General features: G+C 39.1%; 1 protein-coding gene across 5 annotated transcripts; it reads right to left on the bottom strand.

The window, feature by feature from the left end:
• Positions 1 to 270: 270 nt before the first annotated feature.
• ALG5 (ALG5 dolichyl-phosphate beta-glucosyltransferase) lies at positions 271 to 27,748 on the bottom strand. 5 transcript variants are annotated; one of them, XR_236608.5, is made up of 11 exons: positions 26,269 to 26,388; positions 22,621 to 22,792; positions 22,170 to 22,216; positions 21,766 to 21,834; positions 21,133 to 21,225; positions 19,460 to 19,573; positions 14,486 to 14,545; positions 9,486 to 9,637; positions 2,523 to 2,608; positions 1,806 to 1,873; positions 384 to 469 (listed from the first exon to the last, which is right to left on the bottom strand). XR_236608.5 is itself a non-coding variant. In XM_005213572.4 (10 exons), exons 1-10 carry the CDS (start codon positions 27,451 to 27,453, stop codon positions 354 to 356), a joined length of 969 nt encoding a protein of 322 aa, XP_005213629.1. In that variant the 5' UTR covers positions 27,454 to 27,748; the 3' UTR covers positions 271 to 353. The 5 variants fall into 5 exon arrangements, 3 of the variants coding, with proteins under 3 accessions (XP_005213629.1, NP_001135837.1, NP_001039408.1); XR_236609.5 differs by lacking the exon at positions 1,806 to 1,873 and adding an exon at positions 4,764 to 4,833 and having other exon boundaries at positions 456 to 469; XM_005213572.4 differs by lacking the exons at positions 1,806 to 1,873; positions 26,269 to 26,388 and adding an exon at positions 27,394 to 27,748 and having other exon boundaries at positions 271 to 469.
• Between the last annotated feature and the right edge of the window lie 124 nt (positions 27,749 to 27,872).

Here is a 27,872-nt window from a genome sequence, read left to right as displayed (position 1 = left end):
AATCCCTGAACACTGTTATATGATTACTGTTTATATTTAAATTCATGAGAATTATATAGACATTTTAGAATAAGAATGCTTGTATCTTCTGTTTATACTTGTCAGAATCATAATAATTGACCTACTAATAAATTAACAAAATTGCTAAAGCAAAAGGAAATCTGACTTTTGCTATAAATACCTTAAAAATTTTTCTCCAAAAGAGGTATAAAGATTTTTACTTCTGACAATAAATTCTTCAAAATTATTAAAAGGCAGACAATACACAGGTTTATTCCAGCTTTAAAATTTTAATTTTAAATGAAATAATGTGACACTGATACATAAGTATACAATCAAAGATGGCAGATAACCTAATTCATTTTCCTGGTTTGTTCAAGCCTCCAGGCACCAGTCAAATATCGAAGTCGTATAAAAAGTAGATCCTTTCCCATCTGTAGCCAGCTCCAAAAGGGAACTAATTTAGAACCTGTAATTTAAAAGTAATTAAAAATAAAAATAATTTCAGAGGAAAATGTAACAGAACTGTATTTTAGAAGTCAACCTACACCATCTTTGTGAGCTTCTAGTCACCATAATTTGTATTATCTGTATGTAAAATATAATTTGTACATGTAAAAATGATTTTTTTGGGGGGTAAGTCTTCATGTTGTACACACTGCTTTTCAGTTTCATGCACTAGAGAACTGGGCACACCTTGTACATAATACAAGTACAGATTAATAATCTGAAATAAGAAAGCCAAGACAGAAATCCAAATTTTACTCTATTTCTACTAAAGATTCTAAATCAGATAAAAGAAATACATCTTAGCTAGGCCGCCTTCTTGTCCAGTGGTTGTCAAATGGCAATATGTCAAGCCCAGTTGACTCCATGAGATTTGCCCCCTTGAGCGTGTTTTAAAGCTTAGATTCCTTTATTTTACCCCTTGGAATTGTTTTTTAAGTAAGTCAGCAGTAGGGCCTCCCTCCCCTCCAGCTTCCGTTAACTGGGGTGCTGGGTGGTAAAGTGACCTGGTCAGGACCACAGGACAGTCACTGACAGTTTCCAGATTTAAGGCCAAATGCTCTGGCTTTCTCTTTTTCTCCCCCCTGCCCTGCCCAACTTTACTGAAGTATAATTGACAAATAAAATTGAAATGTATTTAAGGTGCACAGTGCGATGATCTGATACCCAGATACACTGTGAAATGATTACCACAATCAAGTTAACATATCCACCGTAATTTTATTTAAATTGTGGACAAGACAGTTAAACATCTTTAAAACCAAAGTGAATGGTTTCTCTAAAAACAATAAAAACAAAACACCTTGATGTGAAATAAAACTTGGGAGGCTCTAAACTGAGAATTTCAGATGGCCCCTGCTCGAGCAGGGAGTCTCGAGCAGAGGGGTCTGCAGATGATGAACACAAAACCTGCTCACTGAGTGAAATGGTTAATGAGATTTAATACTCAGCTACCTGAGAAATGCAAAGTGAGCAAATGATCTAAACTGAAACGTAGTGTACTTTCCCCCACTTCAGCTTCCCACAGAGTCTATGCTGGGCACAGAGCAACACAGACACTTCGATGGAGCCGATCACAACGGGTCTGAGCATCCTCTCACCTGCTTCCCTTCCCAGGTGGTCTGCGCTGCTACCATGGAGAGGAGTCAAACCGCTGTAAACTCAGTATGATTCAGCAAGACTCCCAGAGGTGTGCATAGTTTGTATGGTTTCTAGACTGGTTCTTAAGCTTTTTCTGTCCCTAAACATCTCAATTTGCTTAATACCACACTGACTTTTCAAGAGGAAGCCATGCTCACCTGGAGGAGAGGTAACTGAAAGTCTCCAGTAATGCTCCTCCCACACGGTGAATTAATTTGGGATCATTCTAAGGTAAGCAAAGGAGAACACTAGAATATATTTTTAATTCTAAACAGTGAGATCTGTTTAAGCACTTCTGAATAAAAATTATCAGGAATTATGATAGATTTCACATTATTATAAACCTTAGAGATCTTTACATTTTTGGATGTATATACAGATACTAGCTAAAAACCAGCTGTGAATGGATTATGGATATTTGGAGTAAAAGCAGCTATAATTCTTCATTTAGCTTTGCAAAGTGGTTTGCAGGTATTCTAAACTCACTGAGCAATGATATAACACAATACTAAAAAAAAGGTATTATAAAAAGTAAAGTTTACTCCAAGACTATCCACCTTGCTTGTAGCCCGAAGTCATCACGATCCTGTCTACTGTACAAGTTTTTATTGAATTTCTTAGGCAAGCCAGTAGGCCTAATGAAGACCCTAAAAAGAGACTAAAAAAATCCAGAAGGCAGTAAGCCAGCTGGAGGCAGGTAGTGGGGATCAGTAGGCAATACTGTCTGTGAAACTGCCTCTCTGAGTCAGGACAGCTGAGCGGGCCCTGAAGGGGGGCAAGGGGTGACAGGAAAGCCAGCTGACGTCACTGGGCAACTGTATGGTCTAGGTCTTCCCCTGACTTAAGATCAGCTGTAACATAAACAATATGCTCACCTTCAATTTCAGTCCAGTTGACAGCAATTTCTGCTATTGGGATTTTAAAGAACTGTGCTATGTAAAGCAGTTCTACATCAAATGCCCTGAAATAGAAAATATATGGCTATTTATTAAAAAGACAAACAGAGTGTAACTAAATCTCTACCTTGGCATGTTTTAAAGAAGCTTACATGGCAGATTATAAAAGCTTATATTGTAAAAGTGAAGGTCAGATAAATGTAAGGTCAAATAAAAGTCAAGGAGTGGAGGAGTTTCAAGGCAAATAAAAATGTTGTGTGTCACTGCATAACATTTAAATGAGAAATATGGCCTCTCTCACAATGCCGAAACGCGCAGAGGTAAAAATGTTCTCTTGGTGTCTAAGAGAAAATTTAATCCAAGAGAAATTTTTAAGATTGATGGTTTTCACATCCCAGCTTTAGCTAGCTCAAGATACAGAACTGATAGCATTTTAAACTGATTAAGAGAGCTGATAAAACAACCACTGAGAAGCACTAGGAATGTTCTCAATCACTTTAGAGCTGCTTGATTATGTTCTTCTACCATCCAAGAACCAAGGTTTCATCTCCAAGTACAGAGTCCCTGTGGCCTACCTTCCGCCTTCCCCTTCCCAGTGCTGTCCCGGACTGCACAGTAGAGGCAGCTGGCACAAGTGAAAAGCCACTTTCGGCTGGTGTGAAAGGCCTGGTGGGTATAACTACATACGTACAGAGAAATCATCTCCAGTTTCAATTCCCAGCTCAGCCTTCCTTCTACCTGTGAAAGGTTCTTAAAGATCCTCTTCAGTCAGTCCTTTGATTTAGGTCAAATCTGCTTCCCTTAACATTTCTGAATCCTGATATGTTGGATTCTTCCAGCATTTTCCACCAGTTGCTTCCTTGCACTGGCATTAGTACCACTCCCTGTGCTGCACTTCTCCGTGCTTTTGCCTGTCTCTAAAGGCACTGAAGTCTTTCACTGTTTTGCTTTCATTCTTGAGACATTAACACCCTCTTCTCACTCCACTTTCTCGACTGCACAGAACATACTTCAAACTTCCCAAGCTTGATTTTAAAATATTAGCACAAATAGCAAAACGCCTCAAATCCATTTCCATTTGATTTCCCTGATCCCAAGCAATCTGAATTTGGAGTTTTGTTTTCTTGGCTGCAATACTACCAATGTCCATTATGCAACTAGTTTAAATCCCAAGTGTCTGGATAATTCAATACGAAAACTTTTTTTTTTAAAAAACATGTAGTGCTTTTTCTTATCCTAATAAAATATTTACTTAAGATGATAAAACCATCTACAAAAGTGTTCTTTGTGTTTCTAAAAGGACTATGTAAAACTTCCGTTAAATAGAATTGTGATACTCATGAAAGAAGGAAACAATTTGAATATTAAGCTGTGTGCTTAATCCTTCACTCTCTCAACACAAAACCCAAAAATTACCTAATGGGCTTCTGAGTTGGTTCTAATGATATTCAATAATCTGATCAAGATTATTAAATATTTCTCCAAGGATATCAGTACAGAATCACTGACTCATCAAAGGCACAACACAAGAATGATGAATGAAAAGGAGTGGGGTGAAAATGCAGCTGAATAACTGAATTTATATTAAAAAAACTGAAAGTGCTATTCATCTTCTAAACTATTATTTTTATATAGCCTTCACCCCTTAAACACTTTAGATATGAGGTGTTTATTAAAACAAAACACATTACCATTATTATCAATAAAAGACCAATCTGGTACCAAAGCAAACATTATAATTAAAATACCAAGTCCTTCTAGCTGGATAATAAAGAGAAGGGTTATTCTCCAACTAAGTGACTTCTTGAGCTTTTTAAGTGTGGAGAGGGCAAAGCCGCTGTGTTTTCTTTTGTGACTTAGTTCCTGGTATATCTGTTCCCTTATGAACAGATCTATTTCTGGAGAATGAAGAGTGTGCTGACTTTGTTAAACGGCAGATACACACATACCCTCCTGCTCCCTCCTGAAAGACCACTAAAATTAAAACGACAATGAAAGGATAGTAAGACAAGAACAAAAGATGATGAGAGTAGCCAAAAAAAACCCAAACATATGAATGATGGAAAGCAGCTGGACAAGTAATCAGGCAGAGTGGACAGCGGCAGAGGGAGAAGCCCAGAGCAGCTAATGGTCACAGAGGCCCCTGAGGTTCAGGCATCAGGGGCCTCGAGGGACCTCTGTTAAGTGGAGGTGCAGTGGGCTGCAAACTGGAGGACTCACTGAAAATCTGTATGAGATTCTCCTTTCTTCCAACTGGTTCTGTAAATGCTGGCAGCCAGGCTCATGTGTCCTAGGCAGGAGATTGAAGGATCTCACTTTAGTGAAAATGACCAGCCCCCAAACACAGTGACAGCTGGGAGTTACCCATACAAAGTGGCCCCACTCGTTTAGTCCACAGTGACATCTACCAGTTGGTCAGAGTTCTTTGACCATGCACACAGCTACTGATGAGCTTTACAGGGTCATACTAAAGATACCTGAAGGTAAACTTTGATGATAGAAATAAACATAAAAAAACTGGAGCAAAAGAAACAAGGCACGGAAAGAAGAAAATCTCAAAGTGTTAAATGAGACATTAAGAGACGTAGCGGAAGATACTATAGTCGTAAAACAGAGAAGAATGAATACTGGAATACAAGAGTTGTAGGAAATTGCAGTTTTGATAGCAGAGATAAAAATTCAAAAGGAAGGTTAGATGGTAAAATCAAGGAAACCTCAATAGAAAAATAGGAAGGAGAAGAGAAAATAAAATTAGAGGATCAACAGGGAAGTTCTACATGTGTTTTACAAATGAGAAGAGAGAGGAAATTGTTGAAGAAAGGATTAAAGGACATTTCTGAGGAACAAAGGACATGGGTTTCCAGAGTTAGAGGCCCACTGAGTTCTCAACAAAATGCATGGAAAAGAGCCATATTAAGTCGCTGAATCATGACATTTCAAAACACTCTAGAGGAAAAAAAGGCTTCCAAAGCGGGGTGGAAACAATATGCCACAGAAGAGAATCAAGATTACATTATCGACAGAACTGGACTTTTCCACAGAAACACAGAATGCCAAAGAAAACAGAGCAACGCTTTCCAAATCCTGAGGAAAAATGATTTCCAACCTGTAACTAACTCTTTCTCCAGCTAAATGGTAAACGAGCATGAGGGTGGAGTAAAGGCACGTCTCCGCACGCGGGGTCTTGCAGTGCCTGCTTCACATTTTCAGCAAGTTTCATAGAGGATCCGCTCTACTAAAATAGAGGGGAAGCCAAGGAGGACGAGATGGAGGACAGGAGCTGCAGCAGACCAGGAAACAACTAGAAAGGAAGAGCCGACGAGGTGTCTCTGAGAAAAGGATGGAATTGAGGCATAATCTGATGCCTCTGGGAATTCACGCTCCTGTCAGAGTGAGCATGAGGAAGTGTCAGATCCATCAAGAAATGCCAACAAAAAGCTCCAGGCAGTTATTACCTTCAGGAAAAACAAAAAGTACTACAATTACATGGGTCTATAATCTCATGGCACGCTACAGATCAAATCTGAATTCTCCTTACCCAGCTAGAATGATCAACGCTGAGCTGAGCAAAATTACTTTAAAACTTCAGTAGGCACGTAAGTGTGGAGGGTAAACAGGAATTTAAGAGAATACTTAAACATTCACTTCCTACTTTGGAAAGTAATAACTAAAACTGAAAAACTGAGACGCAGCTATGCAGACACTTTGTTCTGAGCATGAAGCAAATGCCACAAGCAAGCAGTAGAGAAATGACCGTGGCTACAGTGAGGGAGCGGAACCGGGGCGGGGGAGGAAAAGGAGGTGGGGCCAAGGAGGGAGCTGAACCGGGGCGGGGGCAGGGGGGCAAAAGGAGGTGGGGCCAAGGACAGCAGACTTCTTATAAACCCGACGGAATGGTTTCAAATTATAAACATGAATAACACTGATTAAAAATAAAAAATATTATTTACTAGAAGAAGGTACAAAGAATCCATTTCAAAAATTACTCATAAACGGGGTCAAATTATACCTTAACGTTAACTGGGAAGACTTCAGGTGAGGTAGAGTTCAGAGGATGGGGATTATATATATTTATATTTAACATTTAATGCTACTCATACTCAAGCAATTCTGAATCAAAGAGATGGCTGCAGTCTTTCAACTTGAGCAATACAGTGTGTACTATACCTTGATGTTTTCTAACACCTAGAAACTCTACTTGGATTTTCTGAAAGTTACGAGAAAAATTTCAGTGAATCTTTAGACTAAGTCCTCTTAAGAAAACTGTCTAAGGTGACACCTACATGGAAACGAGTAGATGCACAATTTAATTTCTAAAACTTACACTGCATAAGAAAAAACCCACATCAGCTCTATAGTGTTTCCTGATTGAAGTTTAAGAACAGAGATGTTTAAATAAAAACAATGAGACATTACTGCTTATCAGGCTGATACATGCCTATTTGATGGTTCTCCTTTATGGGTACAAAAGAAACATTACTGGATCCTAAAGAGAGATGTGAGAGGTTAAAGTTTTAAGTCAATCAAATCTCAAGTAATTAGAAAGGCGTGCACATGAACGTAAAATTTACAGAAGAAAAAAAAACAAAACACATTCTTTAACTTAAAAACACATAAAACCTGGGAATGGTGCTGGCCAATAGGGCAGCCACTATCCACGTGTGGCTGGCCTGAACCGACAGGTACTACACTCTCAAGGCACAGTACAAAGAAAAGAACGTAAAATAGTTCAATATCTTTTTCATACTGAATGCATGCCAAAATGACCATGCTTATATTGTGCTAAAGATAACATTAAATTTGATCTTTCTACTTTTTAATGTGGCTACTACAAAGTTTAAAATTACACATATGGCTTGCATTTGTGTCTTCTATTGTATTTCTGTTGGACAGTGCTGCCTTAGAACAATCCTGACAAGGAAATTTCATGATTTTAAAGTCATCAAGCCTAAAACCCTACTGCTCTCCATTTTTAAATCCTTCCTTTCAAACTACAAAGAACCTAGCTCTTTAACCCTAGATTTGGACATAACCGCTTAATGAAAAATACCTACAGCAGAGGTGTGTTTCTGGAGTGGCTTCTTAGAGTCTCTGATTTTGAAGTCCATTAACTATCAGTATATTTTCTTCTCCAACAACATAACAGAAACATGCATTTAAATTAAAAGACCAAATATAAGTACTTAAAAAAGAAAATTTAACCTAGGGAAAAAGGATTTAAAAACATTTTAATTCTGAAACTCCAGTTTCTTTAAAGTTATTTGGGAAGATTAGATGACATCTATTTCTAGGGGGTAACAAATATTTGCAAACACATGCATGAAAGTTATATAGACTACATGAATGAATATCTACTGGAATAATTATGCAGACTCCTGCCACAAACAGAATTCACACGGAACCCAGAACTAGCACTGAGTATTAATTCTTACAACAATATTTACTGAGTAGCTATGATGGGTCAGGCACTCTCTTAGTGAACTATACCATATGTTAATATTTTATATTCTGTCATAAATGTTATGACATTTAATCATTGCTAATCCATTTACTTTTTTGTTTTTAAAGTGTGCAACCAACTAGGATTTTCTGCTCTTGTGGAGCTTATGTTTTAATAGAGAAAAAGAAACATTACACAAATAAAACACTACAGATGTGACAGGTGCAAAGGTTTATGGTGCTCCAACAGCATACAGTAGGGGCATCTGGTCTACTACAGAGAGTGAGGGCAGGTTGTCCTAAGGAAGATCTGAAGGATAAGTGGATGCTGACGGAGAGGCAGTGGGTGGTGAGAAGGGAAGAAACTGCATGTGGAGACTCAGGTGGGCAAAATTATAAAATCAATATTGATGCTGATATCATTATCACTCTCAAGGCCCAGGGAAGGCACTCAAAGGCAATGGGAAGCAAAGAGCTGTGTCTGATCATTTCTAATTTTTGAAGAGATCCTCCTGGCTGCAGCACAGTAACTGATGTTCTATGGAGCTTTTAATTCTGAAACTGGAGTTTCAGAATTAAAATGACCAAACTGATGGTGGTGAAGAGGAAGAGAAATGAAGGGACAGTTAGAATGACTCCAGGTTTCAGGCTTCTGTGTCATACTGTTAGTCCCTAAACAGGCTGAGAGCTGACGTGAGGTCTGGGATGAAGAGAGGCTGAGAGAACAGTGTATTTTAAGATAGAGTGCTCTGAAGTACTGAATGTTGCTGATGGTTCATCAAGATGGTAAGTAGTCATATTAAATAAGATAGCTGGATTTAATGATAGGAGGGTAACGAGATGTCTAGATGGGGGGACAGGTGAGGAATGGCAAGTAGGAAGATGGAGACAATGAATACAGACCATTTTTCCAGGAGAAAGTTGGCTGTGGAAGGAAAGAGGGCTGGGGCTGGAGGGGTGCTGGTGGCTGGTGTCAATGGAGACCATGTTTTTCTAATGGTGAGGGAAATTTAAACTTGAAAAAACTGATGAGAAAAACATGGTTGAGAGAAAAGGCTAAAGACACAAGAGAGAAAGTAAGTGAACAGGCCTGGGTTCTTAGAAGGTGGAAGGGGATGCAGGGACCCAAGAACTGGCCTTAGGCAGGAGAGGGAACTCACTCCTGTCAAAGAAAAAAGAGAAACTAGATACCCTTTTCTGCTTTGATATTTCTAAATTTTTCTTCAAAGGAAAAAAGGAAGCTTAAGGAAATAGGATGTTTTCAGGCCTCTTGATTGATACTGTCTACAATTAAGGTGAATATATAACTTCATACCCTATATGGGATTTGAGATTTTAAAAATAAGAACCAAACCAGTATAGGCACAGATTAAGTTTACAGATATAAGTATGAATTTTGTTTAAACCTGGAGGTTCATTATGAGAATACAGGGTTGCTTCCCATTAGCTGGAGTAACTGCTGCATAAGAAGACATACCAGACACATGCCGGTTAGGAACCTACCATCGTTCAATGTGGAGAGATGAAAACGTCCGTGACGCTGCTTCTCGAGTTAATAATTTGAACCCACACTGTGTGTCCCTGATTCCTTTGACACAAAGGAACCACACCAGAAAGTGGAACCCATACATGAGAAGAGTACGGAAGTAAGAACGCTGCAACAAAGACAAAATATAAATGACTTTTGCATTTATCTATAAAGGAGACATTGAAAACAATCTGACTGCAGAGAACTGCAATTTAATGTTTAACTGACTGGGTAGCTCTCACACATGAACACCACCATCCCATTAGCTGCCCTGGTGAAGTCTATTCTAGACACTGAGGATGCCTACTGCTTGGAGCTGGGCAGGGGCTAGAGAAGTAGTTCCTTCCTTCCTGGAGGTTTAGTCAGACAAGGAGAACCACAGTGACTGTGAGAGCTGAGGCTTCAGAAACCTGCACAGCAGTTGGGGGCGCTGCTATGAGCAAGAGGAACATCTCCTCCACTGTCTTTTGTGCCTCTGTGCCCCAAACATATTTTAGTTTCAAAAAAGGTGAGTTACCAGAATATCTTGGAAAAATGAAAAATGAAGTTAACCTGAAGTTTGATACCTGGCTAATGAGAATACAACAGCAGGGGTCAGCAAGAGTGTTGCAGAAGCCACAGACCATCAAGGAGTTTGAAACAAATACCCAGTCTCCCTAATTAAGTATGACAGATATTTTTGATAAAATATACTTTAACAGGCTAAGTTCTTTAATATTTTGGAAATTAAATTTAAGTAGTCTTTTGTCTAAGTATTCCCTATTCTTAGCAGTCATTAATTTTATTATTAGTAGTAACACAACATGTATTTTATTCTTAAAACAATGAAAACTTAAAAGCATAAGAAAAACAGATCAGTAATTATCATGGCAGTCAAGACTTTCACATTTAGGATTAAAAAAGGATAAGATCTCTTAAAATTTTCTATAATTATGGTAATAGAAACCCATGGAATGATATATTACATATGCACGTAAGAAACCCAGTAAAAGTCTATGCAAAATAATATCTCATCCTAGTAAATCAAGGTCCTTCCCTCCTTTTGGCTTTTCTTTTTCATTACTGTAATCTTTAGGATCGTTCTTCATTCACATGACTTTTTCTATCACCAAGGAACAAAATCATGACTCAACAGTCACATAAGACGACCTAAGAGAAAAGCCACTGCACTGAGCAGGCCTGTATTTGAATCCTGGCTCCATTAATAATTAGGCTGACCTTGAGCATGTTACTTCCACTCTCTAAATCCCACTTCCCTCATCTAGAATAAAAATGCCTGCCTCACAAAGGTAAAGATTAAATGGTATAATATTAAAGTCTTTAGCCTGGTGTTTGGTACAGGAAGTAACAGACACTTAATAAATGCTTTTAATAAGGGAAGGAGGTTTGAAAGCTCACTTTAACCTCCTGACCGAATTTCACTTGTGTATTAAATAGGACAAGAAGGGAAGGAAGAATAAAATATCAAACTTATCTAGATGGTACTGAAACAAAGTCTTTGGAAAGCTCTGACACTTCTCCCTGGTCACCTAGAATCATGAGTTACGTTTTGATGTAAGTATGTCTTACCTCGCTAAGCAGATAGGGCAAAACCCTCATCTTAACATACTCTGGGAATCTCACAACAGCTTGCTCAGTGCCTTCCATTTAAAATATTTCCAATAAAGACTGGTTGGCTGACTAAACCTCCAAAAGAGCACTTATGCCCAGGAAAGGAACAAATAGAAATCGAAAGACAGAAAAATAAAAATTAAAAGGTAGAAAAACAATACCTATAAACAAGTTCTTGAATGATTTTTAATGTGACTGAGATGAGCTTACTAGGAGCCAAATAAAAATATTCATGACTGCTTTTGCTTGGATGTTAATAGAAGATTTTTGTTTGTTTTAGGATAATGGCTATCTAAAAGAAAACCAAAACAAAACACAAACATGTGGAGTTCACATGAGGACTTTAAGTTATTTGGTTTCTAACATATTGAAAAGCGTAACAATATAAACAGGATCTTTAATTTTTAAAACTTGAAAAAGTCTCTTAAAGTTTAGAAGACATATAAAAACACAGACCTATTTAGTTAAAAAAGAAGGAAACAAAGTCATAGGAGAGCATTATATGAACTTCTGAAGTAGATATTTTAAAATATTTACTATTTTAATATTAATAATTTCTAATATTTATGAAACATAAGGAATTCAGGTGAAATTTAAAGCTGACTGGTTATTTTATTATCTTAAAAAGAGAAGTTAAAGAAGTCTCAAGATTTAAGCAAAGACTCTTCAAAATATAACCTAAAGAGATCAAACAAGCAGTAATGGATTCTATTTTGAATCCTTTAAAAATGATAAATTTGAGAATACCGAGACAGTATAAACACAACTGTTTCAACTGTTACACAGAACATATGGGCATATGAACACATTTAAGGATGCTTAAATGACCCCACCGATGCTGTATCATGCACGTTTGTCTTCCAAGAGGGCAACAGAACAGATGGTAGGATTAACTGAGAATATGTATAAAGGTGTTTAGGAAAGGTAAGTCTGAAAACTACACAGTTTAGCTACCAAAGTTGCTGTTTACTGTGTTAATTAATACTCCTGTAACTTTCTCACTGTCCACAGATCGATCACCATGGAGGATTTGCATCACCTATAGGACATTAAAAGAACCCAAGTGTCCAAGAAGTGGATGGTCGTACCGCAGTTTCCTGGACATGTGGCCAATGGATGTGTTGCCCCTTGGAGATGACCTTCTCTATGACAGACACACTTCTATGAGACTCACCTGGACTTGAACTACAAGCCTACTCAGCAGGAGTTATACACAGTGGCTCCAGTGGATAACTGCTGATCAGTTTACCCTTTCTCTCTGGAGCAGCTGCCAGTTCTATAGAGCCCCAAAGCACTATGTCAGTCACTAAGTTTTAGGGACGGAGGAAGGGATGGACAGATGACAAGAGAAAAGAGATCCTGGGGTAGATCCCTTGATGACTGGTTAAAAGCAGCACTAAGTAGAAGAAGGTCCAGATCATAGCACAATCCCATTCTAAATACTATTTTGAAAAAATTCAAAGAGTTTTCAACTAATGGAAGTGAAAAGAATTTACATCGTTAAAAACAAAACCAAAAACCATAATTCCCTTCTATTGCCAACAAACAATAACAGGTCCCAACCATTTCTTTTCTAGATTACTTCAACTGCTTCCTATTTCTCCAATGTTTTTCCTTTCCAAGTTTATTATAATTTTTCCCCATTTATATATTTTTTTTAAAAAAGGAAAAAATTTACTCACAAAACCCTTAAATTAATATGTCTGTTTTCATTAAGTATTTTTGTTTGAATAGATTTTTTACACAAACAAGTATACTGCATTTATAGTATCATACTGTTTTTCATACAACCTAACATTTTAGTATTTCCCTACATTATTATACAGTCTCCACTGTGAAGTGAAGTGAAAGTCGCTTAGTCGTGTCTGACTCTTTGTGACCCCATGGACTACATAGTTCATGGAATTCTCCAGGCCAGAATACTGGAGTGGTAGCCTTTCCTTTCTCCAGGGGATCTTCCCAACCCAGGGGTTGAACCCAGGTCTCCCACATTGCAGGCGGATTCTTTACCAGCTGAGCCACCAGGGAAGCCCACTAGCATCTATTTTGTTGCTGTATGCCATTTCATCCAGGGGAAATATATACAGCTTCTAGCATCAGGATACAATATTTTATAGTTTCTAATATTTCACAATTAAAAGTCATGTTCTGAACATCTTGCACATACACTTTTCCTTTCCTTATCTCTTGTGTATCAGTGAACTGATGAAGTTGGACTAGCTAGCCTCTAACTTCTTTCAGCACTAAACTTCTAGGAGTTTGATATTCTCTATGGTTAACAGATTAATCTTTTCCAAATACCAGTAAGATTTCATAGGGTTACAGAGTTACATTTGGACGAAATGCTGAAGAAGATACAATAATTTATTTCTTAAATAAAAAAAAAGGAGAGTTCAAGTTTTCACATTTGAGCAAAATCCTTAAGGGATTTAATGGTTCTGCTATCAGTATACCTTGGGAAAGAATTAGAATTTTTTCATGTCCTATTTGAGAATCACTGAGGGAAAGGGTCAATCTTATATTCCATTGGTTCTCAAATTCTGGTTGCATAGGGTGACCTGGGAAACTTAAAACTGCAGACTCTTGGCTAGAATCTGATTTAGTGTCTGAGACTGGCCTAGGAAAGTGCATTAAAGAAAAACACAAAGAAAACGCGCCCCAGATGATTATGACCTTCCTCTGAAAACTACCGCTTTATGCTCAATCTACGTGACCACTCTAGCAGATGAACATAAAAGAATATAATGGATAATTACTGAGCCTGATTCATTAGGTCTACATTTTTACATGAAAAAGAATTAAAATAAAAAACACTGCATAGAATGATTCTTTGTTATATTTTTTCCTTGAAGTCACTCCAGCTTCTTAGTCTAATCTGTAAATTGCCACCTGAAGAAGTTAATGTCTTCACTGATTTTTTTAATATACTGAAAAGGGCAGCACAACTTTACTCACGTGAAGTTATGTTGCTTTTCTAAGGGAAACAGGTTTTAAAAATTTAAACTTTGAATAAAATTTAAAATATAGTATTTCAGTGTGCTGACATGAGAAAAACTAAAGGCAAGTTCATTGGTTCCAAAACGCATCATTTGGAGAAATTTGCCTTATAACTGAATGGGGACGCTCTTTGTGTCTTCAAAAAAGAGCTGCCTGCATCCTAAATCAAAGTGAAGTCTATAGTCTCCCTTTACACTCATGAAAAAGAAAAAAAAAAAAAATCAATTCCTGTATGTGCTAGTATTTCCTTTTGAAAGGAACCTCATTTTTATGAGATTAATTATGAAAGCTTAAGCTTATTTCATGCTAATGTATATGTAAAAAAGAAAGAAAAAAAAAAAGGATGCATGATTGATGAAAGCCTCACCTGAGCAATGGATTCTTTTTCCAAATGAGCTCGAGATCCACAAGCGATAGCCATTTGATCCTGAAGGAAGAAGCAATGAAATCAGTATCACTAATAAAAACATTTGCTTTCAATGTAAATATCATATTTTTTAGAAACTATTTTTTTAATGTTAAATATCTTTAAAGGTTTACTGAGGAGTTCGGAATCTTAAAGAAGTCTAATTGTATTTACTGAGATGACGGTTTTCCCTCTAAATATAAGAGGCATGGATTATTTCAGAATTCATATATTTAAGCGATTTTTCTAACTGAAAATACTTTGTCAATATAATTATAAGAAAAACTAGTAGTATTAGAAAGAAAAGGGTTATCTGTAGATAGTGTGATTTTATATGTAATCACTGCATTATGGAAAACCCAAGAATATCAACTGAAAACTGATTACGAATAAGAGAATGTATTACGAGAATGTAAAAGATGAGTGGGCACAAAATGAATATGTGTATAATATTTTAGTCTTATATGTAGATACAATGATCAGATAATCATAATGGAAGCAAAGACAATATTAATAACACGAATAAAAAGGAAAAATTTATAATCTTTACAAGAAATGTAGCAAGATCTAAATAAAGGAAACATACAAATGCAACCAAAGGAAAGAAAAATATCCAATCACAGAGGGCAGACCATGACCATGGATGAGAGGATGTGATTACAGTATTAAAAAGGCAACTCCCTAAGCTAACCTTTAAATTTAAAGCCATATCAATAGAAACATAAAAATATTTTTTCACTGATTTACATAAGCTAATTTGGAAGTTAATATTGAAAAATAAAGAACCAAGAAGAGCCAAGAATATTCTAAGAGTGAGAAAAGACTAGTGCCAGAGGATTTAAAGTTACATTAGAAAGCTAAAAATAATTAAAACTAAAGTTGTTGTTTAGTCACTAAGTGTGTCTGACTCTTTCACAACCCCATGGACTGTAGTCCCCACAGATCCCTCTGTCCATGGGATCTCGCAGGCAAGAATACTGGAGTGCCATTTCCTTCTTCAGGAGATCTTCCCAACCCAGGGATTGAACCCATGTCTTCTGCACTGCAGGGGGAATCTTTACCACTGAGCCACCAGGGAAGCTAGAAAAACCAAGGTGCTATGCTGTGCTTAGTCACTTAGTCGTGTCCGACTCTGAGACCCCATGGACTGTAGCCTGCCAGGCTCCTCTGTCCATGGGATTCTCCAGGCAAGAATACTGGAGTCGGCTGCCATACCCTCCTCCAGGGGATCTTTCCAACCCAGGGATTGAACCCAGGTTTCCCACATTGTAGGCAGATTCTTTACTGTCTGAGCCACCAGGAAGCCCAAGAATACTGGAGTGGGTAGCTTTTCCCTTCTCCAGGGAAACATCCTGAGCCAGGAATCAACCAGGGTCTCCTGCATTGCAGGCAGATTCTTTACCAGCTGAGCTACCAGGGAGCCCGAAAAACTAAGGTGTGTGTGTTAGTCACTCTGTTGCGTCCGACTCTGTGACTCCAGGGACTGCAGCCCACCAGGCTCTTCTGTGAATGGAATTTCTCAGGTAAGAATACTGGAGTGGGTTGCCATTTCCTTCTCCAAATGATCCCAGGGAAGGCACAAATATACAAATCCCAGAAGAATTTATCAACTTGACAAGAAAATCTTAAAGATTATTGTGTGGCAAAACAAGAAAAATCCAACCACATTAAAAATTAAAAGACAAATAAATTGGGGCAAAATACAGCAATTTATATTACAGACAAAAGGGTAATTTCCAAATAAAGTGCTCCTACAAATTATTAAGAAAAGTACTCAACAACTGATTTGGAAAGAGGTGAAGGTTATAAACACAAATTCACAAAAATAGGAAGTGGAAATACCTTTTAAATCACTAAGAAGATTCCTACCGCAATCATACTTATACCAAGAGCAATGTAAATAAAATCTATTAATGTTTTACCATATTGTACACACACGTTCTATATAGACAGCAATTTGAAAACTGTTACCTCAATTACAAATATGTACATAATTTGATGCAGCAATTTAACAGCTAGGGATTCTTCCCATAATAAACTTGCATATGTGTAAAACGACACCTATCTAAGGTTGAACACTTCAGTATTGTTTGAAGAAGCAAACCTGTACGTCCATCCAAAGGGACTGGCTATGGAGCTGTGAAAGAATAAGAAGGATTCTGATGTACACAGATGGCTCACTCTCCCAAATAGGTTGTGAAATGCAAACAACAGGAACAATGCACAGGGTGTATTTAAAAAATAAAGAATACAACACCCATCTTCTAGGTGGACATGTGGAAATGGATGACTCTAACTTCTGAGAGTGACTGGGTGACTGAGAAAGGCAGAGCGAGGTTCACTGCATACCTTCTTATACTATTTGAACTTTGAACCATTAATCAGAATAAATTTAAAAAAAAGTGTTCATTGTAAAGAAATTGGGAAGCATATAAATTTACATGCATACGGAAAAAAACTTATTATAAAAACTCATGCATAATCTCGCTACCTAAAAGCAGCCATTGCTAACATTTGTATTATTTCCTTGTGTTTTTTTTGCTTTTGCTCTCCTTTCTCAAGTACTATTTACCCCAGTCTGGGGGGGAAACCCACAAAACTGGCTTAAGAAATCACTCCCTGATGCTAGTCCCAGTTGATTCTATTTAGAATAGTTAAACTACTGAACAGTTCAGTTCAGTCGCTTAGTCATGTCTGACTCTTTGCGACCCCACGAACCGCAGCATTCCAGGCCTCCCTATCCATCACCAACTCCCGGAGTTCACCCAAACCCATGTCCATTGAGTCGGTGATGCCATCCAACCATCTCATCCTGTCATCCCTGTCTCCTCCTGCCCTCAATCTTTCCCAGCATCAGGGTCTTTTCAAATGAGTCAGCTCTTCACATCAGGTGGCCAAACTACTAAACAAGTGGTCATCATATACTTTGCTCAAAAAATTATTTTATAAGATCAAACATATTTTTATTGAGGTAGGACACTACAGGTTAGGAAACTGAAAAGCTTTACATTAAAAAAAAAAAAAAAGATAAACTACTTGGAACTGTAGATCCCTATTTCATTTGTTTGTCATATAAAGCTCTACTTGCATTATACACATTTAGTTCACAACCTTAAAAGAATAATCATCTTCAGAGAAGGGACTGTAGGAAACTTTAAAGTTCACCAGGTAAGAATAATTAGCCTAGAACACGTGCCCTGGTTACTCTAAGAGGATACGCAAGAAATCAGTACAGCTGACCCTTGAACAACACAGGGTTGACCCGGGCGGGTGGAGGGAGGTGCGGTGTAGGCACTCCTACATCCTTTTTGTTGTTCAAGGGTCAGCTGGAGCAGCAGATTTCTTATTGCTGCAATTAAAAATAAAACCAGCCAAGAATAGAGAGACCAGTGGAAGCCACTGAAGAACATGCTGGCAATCCTGTCAAACCAATGTGGTGAAAGACATTTAAGTTAACTTCTGCCATCTAGTGAGTCAGTTGTGTGTTCATTAGAGAACTTGACTACTTTGCAATTCATGTTCCGGCTTCAGTATTTTCAGAACTATTCTAGTCAGTTTTCATTAGGGTTTAAGGAGATACATGTGAGGCATGCTTATGGGCTTTGTGGCTCAAATGGATTGAAAAGGGAGTACCAATTACATGAAAGATAGAACAAGAGCCTGTATCCTGAGAAACTGAAATTGAACATGCTGATGTGTAATAAACTCAGAGCCACATTTCCATTTCTTAACAAAGCAAAAGAAATACAGAGACAGAGGTAACACCTCTCAAGAGGTACAGAGGCACCAGTGTAAGGATGGAGTCAGGGTGCAGTGGCAAGATCTGTTAGGTAACAGTGTCATGTCGTAACTGGATCCTCCCCAACTTTGGCAGAAAATGACCAGGATGATAAGAAAAAGAAATCTGCTATTTAAAATCTGAAATAACTATTGACAGGCCAAAGTCGAGAAGACACATGGAAAACAGATAAAGTTCTATGCAGCTTTGTTGGGTTACCTGGGTGCCTTGCTGTTGTGCGATTTTTGTCATTCCTCTGAGGGATGGATCCACACCCAGCTTGAAGCCCTGACAATGGGGAGCCCTAGGAACTTCTGCTAAATCCTGGGATACAGTGTGTCAGTGAATGGTGTCCATAGGCACTAACTCATCCTCAAAGTCTGAATCTTTCTAGATCAGGAGTATTTGGTAAAAAGCTCAGAATATGGTAAAGTTATCTCCTTTCTCTAAATGGCTTTTAAGGGCTAGAAATGGCACCAGGATTTTCTTTCTTTCCTCAACCTTTACTTTTTTTTTTCTTTTAAAACAAATGTTGATACTGCCTTTATTCATAATTGCCAAATGCTGGAAAACTGTCCAAATGTCCTCCAACAGTTGAATGGATAAACAAGCTGTGGTACAGCCCACAATGGAATACCACTTAGCAGTTAAAAGGCACAAATCACTGATACACAGCAACTGGGATGAATCTCAGATGCGTTATGCTGAGTGAAAGTCAACGTCCACTTTTTGAAATTGTGGCACAAACAGACACGTAATCTTTTTCGAGTAGTTGTTGCTTGTGTTTTGTTTTTGTTTCATAAAAATAAGATTCTGTGATCCAGTGTCATTTCATATCTCCACCTAGAAAGGTCCATCTGTGCTTTTACATAAAAGATTTAGCTGAATATGCATGATAAATGTTAAAACTCTGGTGGGAGTAAAGCAATTTAAAATTGAGAGAGATGGACAGAATATTAAATAAGTAATTGTGAAGTGACTCTCAGAAAATCAGTGAAAGTAATTAGCTCTTCTGTGGGACTGCATATAGGAATTTCACACCCCCCCCAAAAAAAAAAAAATTCCCCAACTGTTTAACTTAAAAACACCATTTTGATTTTACTTTAGGCCCCCTCTGTTCTTTACTGAATATCATTTAAACTATATTCTATACTCACTGGCCAAGGCTGTAGATCATTCAGTCCTTTTTCTAATTTCTCAATATCTGGAAACTTGGTGGCTCCATCAGCATCTGCCATAAGGATCTTTTTACCTCGAGAACTGAATACACCCTGTATGTCAACATTTCAATTAAAAGAAAGTTGCTTAAAATCAAAGTTAAATTTGCTGACATAGCAATTTGTTCTGCTTTACTTAAAATATCCAAGAAAGAAATATTAGGTATGACATGGCAGGAGGCCAAAGTTCCCTGAAAACAATTGATAAGATCATTCCAGAAGTATCCAGTGTCTACTTCATGATTTTAAAAACTTTGTGAGGTCATACTACTAATACCTTGGAAAATACCGAGATGAGAAAATAGATTTGGATAAAGATATGCTGCACCAGTAAGAATAAAAATGTAAAATACCTTCTATAAAAATTTTATCTGTATTATGTAAGTACAGTGGCACTTAACAGGGACCAGGGGCTCCTTAGAGGAGTATATGGAGAAGATATTTGTGGAGAGATTGAACAAATATAATAGAGACAGCTTTGCTGTGGAATGCATCATAACATGACAGAGCTTTGGTATTTTTTACTATGGGATCTAAAATGTTTAAAATTAATTGTTCAATAAAGAAATGTAGAATGCCACTAAAATTTAGGGAGTGTGGATATCTTCAAACATTACTTTAGGCATCTGACACTTAGCAAACTTATGCCACCCAATTGTGAACTGATCAATCTTTGGGCAGAATATGGCCCTACCAGTGCATACTTCACACAGAAACTATGCATCAACTCTTAATTTCACGGTGCATTTGAGTGAACACATTGTTTCTTAAGTATAAATATACTGTCACTTAACAGTGTGCCTATAGATAAGACACACATATACAAATCTGGGGGCTTCCTCAGTAGCTCAACTGGCAAAGAACCGCCTGCAATGCAGGAGATCCCAGTTTGATCCCTGGGTTGGGAAGATCCCCTGGAGGAGGGCATGGCAACCCACTCCAGTATTCTTGCCAGAAGAATTCCATGGACAGAGGAGGCTGGTGGGCTACAATCCATGGGATCACAAAGAGCTGGAACACAACTGAGTGACTAAGCACAGCACAGCACATACAAATCTAGACAGAAATTGGATCATCTATTCTACACCATTAAGCCACTTATTAGTAAATGTGATGTCTTTTTATCATACTCATTAGAATATGGGTGAAAAAGCAGAAATAAAAAGTTGTATTTAACATCTGAACATCATATATTAAGTTTTCAAAAAGAGAAACATTACAAGCTACAAAATCTGTAGCTATATGTTTGCGATTAAAAAAATAATAATAATAAAGGAGTAACTCAGTGATACACGATAAGGGGGTTTCTTGAATGTGGGTGACCCTCCTGATTCTACCACTGAGGGCCTCCACCTCACTGCTAGATCAAGATGAATACTTCTTTCTGAATCACCCAGCACATTATAGCTATGGCATGATATTTTCTTTTTATTATGATCACATTATATATACATATATGTAAGAAGTTATTATTAAAAGCAATTTACCAGCCTTACTTGAAAGGCTGGTATTGAACCACCAAGTTGCAGAATATACATGTGCTGTAATCGACAAAAGAGGCTATTCAAAATACCTTCATATTTCAGATAAAAATGTAGAAATTATGTTATTACCATCCTAATCGCTCCGCCCTTTCCACGGTTCTTCACCAGCGTTATCACTCTCACTTTGTCACTTCCGTATTTCTGGCAGTATTTAAAAGCTACCTGTCAAATTACATAAAAGTCAGAATTAAAACAAATTTGAATTCCAAGACAGTAACAGAAACTGGGTTTCTGATTTTGGCTTAAACACTTGATATTCTAGTTGCTGCCTCTTTGTGACCGGGTGACACCCACAGCGGGTTCTGGTGGCCTAGAGAAGCTGCTGAATTCCTGGGGCCAAGATCCGAGCCTGACTGCTGAGGTCACAGCTCCCTTTCCTGCAGAGGAGACACCAGAGCAGGTAGTGGCTGTCTCTTTTTTCTTGACTCCTCTGCCTAAGCTACAGAGCTTCTAGAGAAAATAAAAATAAAAGCCACGTGCTCCTTGACTGTTACACATTTGTGACTGGGTTCCCAGAACTGCTTAAAGACCTGTTTACTTGTCAGCAGCCAACCTTACTCCCCAGAGAAGCTGTCTGTATCCTACACCATTTCCCCCAAATCTTCTCCTTGAATTCCTTACTCACAGCAGAGAATCCCACCAGACTTGTCCTCTTCTGAGTCTTCAACCTCTTTCTCTCTGCTGGCTCCTCAGCAAACTTACCTTTGAAGTCTGGTCTTTGCTGCCATCGTCAACTATTATCACCTCATAAGTGAAGGTGGGATCTTGTTTCTGCAAAAAGCAAAAATAAAATACCACCATTTGGCATGGCCGACATCAAGATTTCTAATCAAGTTGTAAGAAAGCTAAAAAAACTACTAGTGTTTTTTTTACTGTTTATGTGTATAAATATGAATATAAATTTAAGTGTACAAAGGACACTTACAGAATGTAACTGTACAAAGTGTATAACGTGTAAAAAGGCCAAGGCAACAGGCTGAGCACAGAGGCCAGGGCCTTGACAGCCTGAGAATGGCCGGCACCACCTCTCATCGCGGATCCAGCCTGGGGTTCACAGCTTGGTGACCCGTTCTAGTATTAATTAGACATCAGAGAAAACATGATACCTGTCTGTCTTCCAGATAACCCAGAGCTTCATCCATCATTACAGGCACTTAAAGGAAAAAAAAAAAAAATATATATATATATATATATATACACACACACACACACACATATATAAATTGCTTTTGGAAATCACTTTATCCCAGCACACAGCTTATGTATCAAAGAAGCCTGGCTAACTAAGCCCTCCCGGGCTGTCCCCCCAGAGGCTATTTCAATCTGGAACATCTGTCTTCTGCTCCTCTCTTGCTCATCACTTCTCCAACACTTCAGCCTCAGACTGGATGCTCCTTTCTCGTCTAATCCACACTCATCCTTTCTCGTCTAATCCACAACCACCAACCATGCACACTCTCTACATCCCACAAGTATCAAGGCTCTGGCCAAGTCCAGACTTTCAATTTCCTTTTCTTCCCAAACTACCCCTTACCAGAAGAATCAAGAAGGGCTTACACCGTTTTTCTTCATTGTATGAAGGCACGACCACAGAAAGCTGTTTGGTAGGTGAGTCCTGAATGCTGGGTAAGGCTTCCCTCTGGCCCCTGACATTTAAGAAGAACTTCTCTTCTTCATGTCGATGAAGCTGTGGCATTTCTGTAGCAGTTATAAATGCAACAAAGGAAATCTAAAAGCAGATATGTTAATAAGAGATTGCATTGTGGTGACCTTTTAAAACACCTGTTATGTTAGAATAGGGGCTTCCCTGGTGGCTTGGATGGTAAAGGATCTGCCTGCAATGCACGAGACCTGAGTTTGATCCCTGGTCAGGAAGATCCCCTGGAGGAGGGCATGGCAACCTACTCCAGCATCCCTGCCTGGAGAATTCCACGGACAGAGGAGCCTGGTGGGCCACAGTCCATGGGGTCGCAAAGAGTCGGACACGACTGAGTGACTAACAGTGACATTAGAATACATCGTTTACATGATGCTTCCCCCAGGAGGTGAAATATTTACTGTTTTTAGTCCATTAACAATGCTCTGGAGGTGACTTCAAAACTCCAAGCCTTCACCTCTTGTAAACTGATTACTGTTGTCCTTTCTTCCCTTACTAAGCCCAGGAGGCGCTCTGTGTCCTGTCATGCCCCAGGCTTCTGTCATCTCAGATCTAAGAAGGAACAGTCACTACGGAAGTGACACCTACCCCGAGATGCCCTGAAACCCAACCCCTTGCCCCACTCCCCCCAGAGCCTCTGTGACAAAGGACACATTACAGGGAGAGGCTGTGGGTGAGGGCAGACCTCTCACTCAGGACCAGGCTGATCCAGGGTTGCAAGGAAAGCATCTGCCGGCCCCAGAATAAGGACAAAAAAGCTGAAGAATATATACTCATCCCAGATTTCAGTTCAGAACACAGAGTTTTTTGGAGTCAAGTATCAAATTTGGAGCCTATAGGCACTATGAACTGCTAACATTATATAGCCCTCTTCCAGATTCACTAGGGAGCTGGCTTTGGAAATAACCATTCTTTGTAGCACTGTTTCTACTGATATACTTTCTGCTTTCAAAACAATCAACCTACCAACTTTTGGAATGCAACTCATTTGTAATTCAATGACCATTTATAACATCCCACTGGAAACATACTGAAATTGAATGTGCTCCTGGTTAGCATGAGTATGAAGGCAGTGTGCCGCCTACTGGTTAAAGAGTTCCTGCTCTGTACTCCAAGCTCCGGATTGTGGTTACTAAATTCAATTTCCTACTAAAAGTAACCAATGCTCCTAAGAGAAATGGCTGATTCAAGTGGAATAGCAGTCAGGCTAGGAAGCTACAAACATAATGACAAAGTAACCAACTTGACAGGCTCCAACTTGACAGGGAAGAATTGAAGCTTCAAAAAGAGTAACTAGCGCAGTGTATCAAAACACAGGAAAAACTTTATATCATGGGTTCTTAACGATACTGAAAATAAAAAATTAATTAATCACCTTTGTAAGAAGCCAGGGAACCATCTCATTATTTTCAAAACTTGCCTTTTATCTTTACCTTTTAAAATATGAAAGGTATTTTAGGATAACTGAATAGCTGAGGGTGAGTTTTTTTCATTATAAAATTCTAGGTAACACATGAAGGAAAGATACAATTAGAATATTCTACTCTGCAACCCCCAATGAAACAGTGGATTTAGGCAGTGATCATCAATGGCTGCTAAAACCATTAGGTTAATGACAAAGTTAATGATTGGTGGGTCAAGCTAGTAACTCCTGAAGCTGTGAATCCCACTAGACACCAAAGAAAATCAGACATCACATGCTTCCTGATACGACACAAAAGGAGTGATCAGCATCATTCACACACTTCTCTTGATTAAAACACAAATATGCATTTCATCAAATTGCAGCTGTAACCAGGAGTTCACAGGAAATTCAGGGGACAGAGCAAAATGTTAAAAGTCACCTAAGGGATGCAGTTAGTAAAATCCAGATTGTGAGAAATTCAACAGAACAAATGACTGTTTATGAGAGACAAGAAAAAAAAAAAGAGAGAAATTGTTTAAGAGACTTGAGACAAACTGATCTAGTGCTGTGTGTGTGTGGATACTGAATGAAACAAACCAGTTATACAAATACAAACCAGTTATACTAATACAAAGGCATTTGAACCAACAGTGTATTTTAAATCACTTAACAACATTAAACTTAAAACTGCGATAACCTTATTGTGATTATGTTTTTAGAAGAGGGTCGTAACTTCAGAGAAAAATGCTTAACATTTACAGATAAAATGTTATGTCTTGGATTTGCTTCAAAATTAACTCAGAAAAGAAGTGGGTAAAGAGACAGTGCAAAGATTATGTATGAAACAAGACTGATGTGTAATGATTCCCTGCTCTGGCATCTAAAAAAGTGAAGTTCCACTAGTTGGGTGACATTTGCCTTCATGAGTCCATGTTTCCAACATCAGCTTCCTCACCAGTCAAGGGAAACTAATGATAACATTTCTGTCAGATGTTGTTTTAAAGATCAAAAGAGATAATCCTGGTTAAAAGCTGAATACAATATCCAACATATTGGAAGTATTCAATAAATGGAAGCTCTTATAATCACTTTGAGCTACTAGGATCAAAAACTTCTAGTACAACCTCTTGAAGTGCACATTTAACAGGGTCAACACAAGACAGATTCAACCTAGGATTCTGTCACACTCTGCTCCACCAAAAACCTGAAAAAAAAACCCCAACAAATCTCCATATACGACTAAGGGAAAATAGACCTCTTCACTCACGCAGACACAAACACTAAACATGTCAGGATACATTGCTTGTTCTCTACCTAAACTACCTCTAAGCTGTAAATTCTGAGAAGCTGGCCCAGTGGCCTCCCTGGCAATGCTACTACCTAGGCTGCTAATCTCAACGTCAAGGAAGCGGAAATCTCTCCCTTTACTAACTAGATGGCGGGCCCATTCCAAATTATATGGAAGAAAGTTCACTTGGCAAATTTTCTACTTATGGATCAGGAAGTGTTACGTTTCTGTGTTTCCACAGTAGTGGCAAAAGAAAATCTGAGTTTGAATACCATTGTACTGTTTCGTGCAGATGCAGTAAACTTAGGGTGCTGAATTCTGGGACATAACGACCCCTAACCATACGGTAACACCAAGCCTTGACCAGCTTGGTCTTCTTGATCCGCTGATTTATCTATTCTGCTAATAGCTGGCTTTGGTCAGTCCTGTCACCACTTTCTATTTGCTTAACTATACCAGGAAAGAGAGTGTCTAGAAAGCACACACTTTCTGGGGGGGGCTCAGGACCTCCCCAGGCAGGGCCAGAACTGCAGACCCGGGAGGGAATCTTGGAGAGGTCAGGGCTGAGAGGGCGGATGGGCAGAAGGTCCGGGAACCAGGGGACTAAGAGAAGACAGGGTGGGCATGTCCCAGTGAACGCAAGTGCCAGGTTCTCAGCACGCAGGGAGAAGGAGCTCCAAAATAAAAATAAATAACGGAAGGAAAGGGGGTGTGAAATTCTGGGGTCTAGGCTTGGGGAAACGTGGTGCAAGGACACGTCAAAGAGCGGACAGCTCGGAGGAGAGGATGCCTGGGGGCCGTGCCTCCAGACGCGCAGTGAGCCCAGGCCCGCGTCTGTCCCCATCCCCTCCTCACCAGAATCAGGGCCGCGGCGACCAGCGCCGCGCCGAGCGCCGCCAGCTGCAGCAAGAGCGGAGCCATCCTCCATGCCGGGCCGCCAGCCGCCCTATCCCGCGCCTACACACACGCGGAAGTGCGGTCGCGCAGCCCCGCCTCCTGCCCGCAGAGAGGCAACGCCAGCTGGGCGCCCGCCGCCCACAGCGTCACCTCGCGGCCAGACCCGGTCACGCCCGGGGACCCGCGATGCCCACAGCGCCACCGCGTGACGGGACGAATGACTATGTTGTGTGCGAGCTCCTCTGTTCAAACCCAGTAGCGTTGTCAGAATCAGCAAGGAGAAATAAACGGATGTCCACTTAAATTGAATTTCAGATAGCAACGGATCGGTTTTTAACAGCATTATTTTTTTTTATTCCAGGTATTTTTTATTTCTTCAAATTTGTTATTTGCCAGGAGTGACTGAAATAAAAAAATTGGGTCCCATCGTCATCATGGAAATGGCTTTAAGAGAAAACTGGTCATGTGAATATTATTGCTTCCCATTTTCAACCAGTAAATAGTTGCCATTGATAAATAGACAGTTAACAGTCTGTCAGGAATGCTCAAGATATGTTATATAATACAACATGCCTAGTCACAGGAGAAAAACTAGGAAATAACTTAGGTGAACTTCTTGATTTCATCATACAGGACATAACAGCATTATTAAAATATAAAATTCACCCATTTAAGAGCCTTTTGTTATATTAACTTTGAAATACTGATAAAATTTCCCATTTTAACCAGTTTATGTGTCTACTACAGGGACATTGATTGCATTCACAGCTTCCTGCAACAATCACTACTGTATATTTCTAAAACTTTCCCAGTTCTCCCCCAGCTTCTGGTAACAACTAGTAACATGAACAATTTTGCGTGTACTCTTTGTTCACCTGACATTCAAATTGAATCGGATGCCCTGCGTTTTATCGGCAACCCTTTCTAGGAAGGAGGTGGAGTGGAGGTTTTGAGCCACGACGCAGGCCACAACGAAAGTTGTTTGTTTGGAGCCCACTCTTGGCAGCTGCGTAATGTAACCTGACGTGGATAACGAACGCATTGAATTTTTAAATTTTCGGTGCTCGAGCAGGAGGCTTTTACCTGGAAGAAGGCAAGCCCAGGGCTCAGCCTAAGGAGGAGGGGAAAAGGACGCTGAAACATTGGAATAATGCTCCACGCTCAACACTTGATTCTTTGCTATAAGGTCGGTTTTCTCTGAAACTCTTGAATGGTGGGCTTCCCTGGTGGTTCAGCGATAAAGAATCCGCCTTCAGTGCAGAAGACACAGGAGACATGGGTTCCACCCCTGGTTTGGGAAGATCCTCCCACTCCAGTATTCTTGCCTGGAGAATTCCAAGGACAGAAGAGGCTGGTGGGTCATAGTCCATCAGGTCGCGAAAAGTCTGATTCTACAGAAGAGACTAAGCACGCACGCTTGAACTATCAAACTGTTTCTAAACAAACACTCGTAACTTCCGTAAAAGCCGATTCGCTAAAAAACGTCAAGCTCAAGAAAACCTAAAGGGGCGTCTGGCTAGAGGGTTGTCGAAGCGAAGCCATGCGGGAAACCGTCCTCACTT

The sequence above is a fragment of the Bos taurus genome, chromosome 12 (assembly GCF_002263795.3).
Source record: "Bos taurus isolate L1 Dominette 01449 registration number 42190680 breed Hereford chromosome 12, ARS-UCD2.0, whole genome shotgun sequence".
In the NCBI taxonomy this organism is placed as follows: domain Eukaryota; kingdom Metazoa; phylum Chordata; class Mammalia; order Artiodactyla; family Bovidae; genus Bos; species Bos taurus.
This window is presented reverse-complemented; position numbering and strand designations above follow the sequence as displayed.

What these genes read in the sequence shown, in the direction of transcription:
- ALG5 (NM_001142365.1), bottom strand. Translation starts at nt 26,334, where the DNA reads ATGGCTCCGCTCTTGCTGCAGCTGGCGGCGCTCGGCGCGGCGCTGGTC. An exon ending in TCGCCGCGGCCCTGATTCTG is followed by an intron (nt 22,793 to 26,268) that starts GTGAGGAGGGGA and finishes ATCTGCTTTTAG; the next exon opens with ATTTCCTTTGTTGCATTTAT. An exon ending in GTTATCTGGAAGACAGACAG is followed by an intron (nt 21,835 to 22,169) that starts GTATCATGTTTT and finishes TGCTTTTTGCAG; the next exon opens with AAACAAGATCCCACCTTCAC.